The sequence below is a fragment of the Bidens hawaiensis genome, unplaced genomic scaffold (assembly GCF_021521415.1).
Source record: "Bidens hawaiensis isolate Kalapana, Puna unplaced genomic scaffold, B.hawaiensis_p1.1 tig00016828_1, whole genome shotgun sequence".
Lineage (NCBI taxonomy): Eukaryota > Viridiplantae > Streptophyta > Magnoliopsida > Asterales > Asteraceae > Bidens > Bidens hawaiensis.
In genome coordinates, this window is record NW_027492550.1 from 57,768 (window position 1) to 65,075 (window position 7,308).

At 35.3% G+C, this 7,308-nt stretch overlaps 1 protein-coding gene across 1 annotated transcript; it reads right to left on the reverse strand.

Moving 5' to 3' along the window:
- Positions 1-5,173: 5,173 nt before the first annotated feature.
- Positions 5,174-6,472, reverse strand: LOC143552195 (protein PLANT CADMIUM RESISTANCE 4-like). Its single transcript, XM_077042472.1, has 4 exons — positions 6,035-6,472; positions 5,852-5,923; positions 5,559-5,771; positions 5,174-5,284 (listed from the first exon to the last, which is right to left on the reverse strand). The coding sequence occupies exons 1-4, from the start codon at positions 6,459-6,461 to the stop codon at positions 5,202-5,204; spliced, it is 795 nt and encodes a 264-aa protein (XP_076898587.1). The 5' UTR covers positions 6,462-6,472; the 3' UTR covers positions 5,174-5,201.
- Positions 6,473-7,308: the final 836 nt, after the last annotated feature.

The window sequence follows — 7,308 nt, forward strand, 5'->3', positions numbered from 1 at the left end:
GTTTTGAAAGATTATTCATAGTTGCGGTTTCGATAACGGGCCCGGTTTTGGCTCTTTCGGGTCTTAGTTCGGTTTTTAAAGCGAAGATTCATGCAAAATGGTTTCGGGTCAGATTATATATAATTAATATAATGTATTTTAAGTATATTTCTAAGAAAACAGGTATTTTTTTTATTTTGAAACAATTAGACTTATCTATGCTTGTTCATTGTCGGTTTTAAGCGAAACACGCGTCTAGGCTTGTAAGCGGGTTTCTTTTCCTAACCAAATTGGTCCTAAATATTTTATAACTTGGTTTTAGTCAAAAATTTCATATATGCTTCAGTTTGAAATAGTATTTGTGTGTAAACACAATTTATGGAGATAACTTGCCCAAGGTTTGTTCCAAAAATACCCTTTTAGCTATATAATCAACTAAACTCGGTTTTGATCATCAAATCAGTTATACCCTACTATAATATAATAAAATATAATGTAATGGCATATCTTGGTTCATAAAACGACTAGGGTTTCGATTAATGTTGCGGTTTGGATTTTTGGCCGGCTAAAATGTTTCACTTAGAGTAGTTTTGGATCATGTTATATATCATCAAAATAGCATATTTAAGGCTGCAAAAATATGCCATGATATCATGTACGCTGCAGGTGTCTTTTCTTAGTTAAACGAGTTACAAAAATGTCCGTTTAAACGGTTTTTTTATAGCCTGGTTTCAATATTGTCCATTGGGGCTAATTTATACAATTTCAAGGACTTAAATATGTATGATTAACTTCTGGAAATTTTGTTAAATGTATAGAAGTTAACAAGGTCACATGCCAGGTTGATTTTTGAGCTAGTTTCCACTTAAACGAGTCACCGAATGACTATAAATTGGCTACGGTTTTAAGAGCTGAGCTTTGTGTAATTTTTAGGGGTTTATGGTCAAAGTTTTCTGTTATAAATTTATACTTTTCTGTTTTGAATATATAAGTTTATACCAAGCTCACTTTATTACCGAAAATGCCATTTCCCTTTTATATTTATTTAGAACTTGCTTTTAGTTGCGAAACACGTCCGGGCCTGTTATAATACATGGTATTAACTAGCAAAGAGTTTTATACCGATATTAGGCTGCTCAGAACCCAAATATGTTTTGGTTCGGTTTCGGCCCGTTAGCACCTTTATAATATAATTCTAGCAAAACTAAATTTTATTAAGAAAATAGATTAGGGCTAATAGTACATAAAAATAAGTGGTTCTAGCATTTCATTGGTTCTAACAAATATTTTTAAAGTTGCACTAACAAGTACGAGTCCGGTTTTTGGCCCGTTCGGGTTCTAGTTTGGCTTTAAAACGATGATTCTTGTAAAACAGTTTCGGGTCAGTTTATAACTTATCAAAATAATGTGTTTGGTGCTGTAAAAAGATGTTGTAATATCACTTAGGTTTCTGGGTTTGTTTCACAATTGAACGGGTTACAAAAGTGACAGTTTAAAAGGTTTTCATCACACGGTTTAATGTTAAATCTTGGGGCTGATTTATATCAAGTTTAAGGACATAAATAAACATGTTTAACTACTGGAAATTATGTTAGATGTACAGAAGTTAATATGGTCACATATCGGCTTTGTTTTCAAATGAGTTTACACGAAAACGAATCTCCGAATGGTCATAACTTTGGTCACAGTTTTGGGGCTGTTTTGGGGCTGCATATAATGCAATTTTAAGAGTTCCATACTAGTAATATTTTCTGCATATTCTGGAACTATTTACAAAGTTTGTTGGTTTGGTTCACGACCGGCTAGTTGGGTTTAAAAACTAAGTTTTCGGTTTAATAGTTAAAGGTTTCAACTTCATGGCTATGACATACCCGATTTTAACATGTTCTTCATTATAGTTTTGGGTTATATGTTAATATGTTTCTTTTAGTTTGCTGGTTGAGTTTCACATTAGTTTAACACAAATTCAAAGCTTCAAATCAACACAAAAATACAACAAATACGAGCTGCAATACCTGGTACACGTTAGGGTTCACGAGTAGGATCGAGCTTTGATTTAAGATGATTCCACGAGTAGAAACAGAAATCTCAGGCTATGATTTCATTATAGGTTCATTAGAAAATCAAAGGAATAAGGATAGAGAATGGATTGAACATTATTAGAATGGTGATTACAACAAAAGATTACCCAGTTCTTGGCTAGTTCTCTCTTTAACAAAGAGAGGGCAAGGAGAATTCTGATGAAGGTTTGCAAATGGATTTGATGTTGATAAAGGATGGTGTATTAGGAAGAGGATTAGATTTTCAGAGAATTTCTTAGGTGATGGGGCATGCAAGAACTCTGGTTAGGGAAGAGACTGATCGAACATGATAGGGAGGGCAGGGATTTGATTTGATTTGATTATTTAGGAGATATTATAGTTTCTTATATTAGTTTGTTATTTTTATAAACTACTAATTAATTTATATAATACTAGATGAGAACCGGTTTATATATATAAATCATTGGTTTAAGTTATTTAGATGATCTCGAATGTGTCACAAATCTCGTTTATCGATTCTCGTTTTGTTTGGTTCGGTGACCAGGTGGTAGTATGCGAAACCGTTTAATGTTTGGGTTTTATATTTTGGATATATGGTAAAATTTAATAGTTATTAAATAGTTCGTATAGTTTTTATTTTATTATATTATTATTTTTCTGAGCTATTGGGTTCGGTTCATTTGGGTTAAACGTGTCCCGGTTTTATTTGGTTAAATTAGGCGAGTCCATTAACTACAATCTTGACGATTCGAGCCAAGCACATCGACGTACGGATCGCTTCAACTACTCGACTAACATCTTACTCGATATTAACAATAAGTTTTCTTTAAAAAAAATCTAGCCTATTTTTTTGGGGTTGTTACAGACCAGTAGCCTATCAGCTAGAATTACCAGAAGAAATGACTGGTATACATGATGTATTTCATGTAAGCAACTTAAGGAAATGCTTAGATGATGAATCACTAAAAGTACCCCTTAAAGATATAAAGGTAAACGAAAAGTTGAAATTCGTTGAGAAACCTTTACAAATTGAAGATAGAAATATCAAGAATTTCAAGCATAAAAGAATAGTTCTGGTCAAAGTGAAGTGGGATTCAAGACGTGGACCAGAATATACTTGGGAATTGGAAATGAAACGGAAGTACCCACACTTATTCTAGTAGATCTCAAGGACAAGATTCAAAATAGGGAAGAGAGACTATAACAAACCATAAAATAATAAAATTAAAAGTAAAAAAATAAAAGCAAGCAAAAGAAAGAATGGAGGAAATAAAACAAGTGAATTTCATCCCACATTGGTGGAGGAAATAAAACGGAATGCTTCCACCTTGGTAGAAATAAGAATGTGAGTTCTTGTCCCACATCGCTAGATTATAAAACTTGTAAGCTCTTTATAAGGAAGAAAGCTCATATGATAATATTCTTATGTGAGAAATCATACCCAGTGGTCCTAACGGAGGGTGCGAAGCACCCGAGGCGCACAGGCACGGGCTCGGCGAAGTGCGATGGACGCAACTTGGCGCTTTGATGGCGCACTTCGCATTCTCACATTGCCGCAAGCCGCTTGAGAGCCACCTTAATGTTTTTGAAAACTTGTTGAATGAAGTTAAGTCCCTTCGCGCTTGAAGCATTATGAGTTATCTAGAAATTATGTTGTCCTTCACGCGACGCAAAGTAACCCTCCGCGCTACGCGACGTGATAGTCACACAATGGTGACACATTGCCTGTCATGTGTCACGCCACGTGGCATAGATACGGCTGACTCGACAACCCTATTTTTACTTTGCCCTACGCGAAGTGTTTTGTTTGTGTTTATTTGCGCAACGTGAACTGACCCAGTTTCAACTATAAATAGGTTGGAATCTAGACTTCATTTTCTTTACCAAAACTCAGAATTCTCTCTTGTTTATCATATATAAGGAGTAATACCCGAGTGGTCTTAACGATACCCTCTCCAATTGAAAGAAACTTTTATACGCGAATCCGAAAGCTCTACCTGAGCAAGGTAAGACATTGTGCCATCGTTTAATGTTTCTAGTCTCATGATTATCGTAATGATTATTGGGTTTATACTAATCTAGATATGCTACATTGTGTTTCACCGAGGTGCTTAATATCAGGAGGCTTGTTAATTGTAAACATTCAAGGTGAGACATTCAAGTTTTTATAAAACTCACATTTGCGTGAGGCAACTGATTTTCCAATACTGTCATGATGCTTTTCTAAACCCATTAAACTCATGACAGATAGTCCAGATGCTTTTAAATATATTTTCAAAGGATTTTAAATTACATTATAGTGATTAAGTTTCTGTAGACTTACGGGATGGCTACTATGGTATTGTGGGGTTTTGTATTCAAGGCTTGCCTACTGGGCTATTACACGTTACTTATTGGACAAGTGATAGCCAATAAGTAATATGACCACAGTCACAGATACGATCGAGTGAAAAGTAGCTTTCGATAATTTGTAAGCACGCAGATTAAAAACATCATAATGCTGTAACTGTAAAATGCGTCATTTATAAATGAATGTACTCACCAGTATTTCCTGTTGGTCAAATATTTTTAAACATGTTTCAGATGACTTGTTAGAGACAAAGGAATAATGTATGCGGGCTTCCAGCTTAAATAAGTGGTTTGTCACCAGAATAAAGAAATGTGTTTTGTAAATTATGGTTTATCTCTATAAAAATTATGTTTGTATAAAAATGGGTTTTAATCTCAGTTTATGAAAAGAAACATGTTATTTTTATAACTCTGGTCATATTTCCTAACTACGGTCCTGATGAAATATTCCGCTGCAAATTAATTTAATAAACACCGATACCATCGCTCAATGTTCACGGCTCCCCTCTCGGGGTATAGTGGTCGGGGGCTGTGACAGCTGTACCTATCAATGACACGCAATGTGTGTCGTTAAAGCCTTCTTTTTTATAGTGGACGTCTAAAAATAGTTAATGATATAATAACATGACAGTGCAAGATTGGTGGATATTAGCATATTAGGCAACCCCTCCCACCCAAAATAGATTTTACATACGTGGTTGTAAACAGAAATCATAAGTATCGTATGCATTAGAAGTATTTATTGCAAACAAATATGAAATAATGGAACAACAAAAAACATGAAATATTTCCAGGAATAGCAGCAATCAATAATAAAATAGTAAATTGAAATCACATCATTGTTTGGTTCATCGGGGGAGTCATTGTTGGAAACTGTTGCATCTGTTGATTCTTAATCATGTTTCCTTGCCACCCTGAGATTGCAAGACATTTATAAATTTAATTCAGCCATATTATTTAGTTGAAAAAGAAAAAATGAAGCTTGGACCTGACATAACTTTTTGACCGCTTGCCATCTATTTAATTTGATGTAAAAAAAGTTAGTGGATTCATATTCGTTTTTTCTCACCGATCACAACTCCCTCTCTTATCTACATGTAAAACTTTATCATGGAATTTGTGTTTATATACTTGGATGATCTTGTTTTCATAAAAACTCACTCTGACTAATTGAAAGGAAACATATACCTATAGCAGGGTCCAAGCCGCGGTTCTTGAGCTCCCGATATTCTTGGCAAAGAGCACACCACTCGCAAAGGCAGTGTGTGATCCAGTCTGGTGCCGGTGTCTCCATCAAGCCATACCGGCTCCTGATCTTGGTGCGATATGAGCATGACATGATGCACGGAATGCCAATAAATGAAGCGATCAGACAGTATATAAGCCCACTTGTTGTGCACGCTAGAATGGAAAACAAATTAGTAACCATATATTTAAATGACCTGATCTTGAATAAGTGAACAAATAAGAAGCCGGCTTACAAGTCTGGCCATTGTCGACAATCTCTGCAATCTGTCCGAAAGTGATGCACGGGAAACACGCGGTTATGATCGCTGCCAATCAACAGCGTTGAATCATATATACTATATATGCAACGTGTTTTGTTTTTAAATCCTTGAACTGTTACATTAATATTTAGAGATGAAATATTATTTATATATTACCGTTTTCAGGATCTTCAGCACAGTCAAAGAGACCATTATTAGTACCCCATGGCTGAGTTGGAGCAAGGTACTGACTTCCGATCGCAATCCCTTCGGTTCTCACAGGCGTCTGATACCCTCCATAGTTTACCTGCGGCTGAGCATTTGCATGGGCATAGCTATACGTTTGAGCATTAATAGGCGGCTGCTGAGGTGGAAACTGGACCGGCGGTGGCTGAGGAGGAAACTGGACTGGCACCGGCTGAGGCTGAGGCGGAAACTGGACCGGCTCAGGCTGTGGAGGCGGATAGGTTTCCGGTTTCTGAGGCGGGTAAGCTTCAGGTGGAGGCATATTTTGAGGTGATTGTGGCACGTAAGAACGTGGATGGTTGGCATTCTGATCGTTTGGTTCCATTGGAGACTGATCGGAGGAGTCGAGACGGCCCATTTCAGTTCCAACTATTTTGCCACCGGTTTACTTTTGTATGTATTTTGTGGTTCATATATGAAAAGAAGAAGGCGTGATTATATAGAAATGTTTGATTGGAAAACAACTTGGAAGTTGACTTGCCTAACATTTTAAGAGTTGACTTATGAAGCTATTCGTTGGTATTCGGAAATTGTGATATGAACGTGATCTATATTATATTTTCATTTGCTTGTACATATGTGGGTGTGAAGTGTTTTATTGGAAAACAACGTGGAAATTGACTTACCTAACATTTTAAGAGTTGACTAATAAAGCTCTTCGTTGGTATTTGGAAATTGGGACATGGACATGATTTGTATTATATTTTAATTTGCTTATATATATACAACTGGGATTCTTTGATATGTATTTAACTGCGAACATGATGTGAATGTGTAGAAGTGTTTATTATATTTTGTCGTATACGTTTTCTAAAAGGAAATTCGAGCCAAGTCCAGTTTGAATTATTAGTAACGAATCATATAAAAACTAAACAAGTTGAATCAAACTTGTTTACTCTATATTAAACAGCTGGTTTGAAACCTTAGGCAATGTTTAAATTGTAAGTTGGACTTTATATACGTGAAAGTCAACGTAGTTCATGCTCGGAAGGAATAATAATAATAATAATAATAATAATAATAATAATAATAATAATAATAATAATAATAATAATAATAATAAATAGTGGTAACCCGAAGCAAGCGGGGTCAAATTTACTCTCTGAACATTTCAGCGGAATCATATGAGAAGGGGGAATTTTTAATACAAGTAGGTAAATTTGAAGCTCCATGATTAGTAATAAGTATCATTCTTATAACATTTT

What these genes read in the sequence shown, in the direction of transcription:
- LOC143552195 (XM_077042472.1), bottom strand. Translation starts at nt 6,461, where the DNA reads ATGGGCCGTCTCGACTCCTCCGATCAGTCTCCAATGGAACCAAACGAT. An exon ending in TGTCGACAATGGCCAGACTT is followed by an intron (nt 5,772 to 5,851) that starts GTAAGCCGGCTT and finishes TTTCCATTCTAG; the next exon opens with CGTGCACAACAAGTGGGCTT. An exon ending in CGGCTTGGACCCTGCTATAG is followed by an intron (nt 5,285 to 5,558) that starts GTATATGTTTCC and finishes TTGCAATCTCAG; the next exon opens with GGTGGCAAGGAAACATGATT.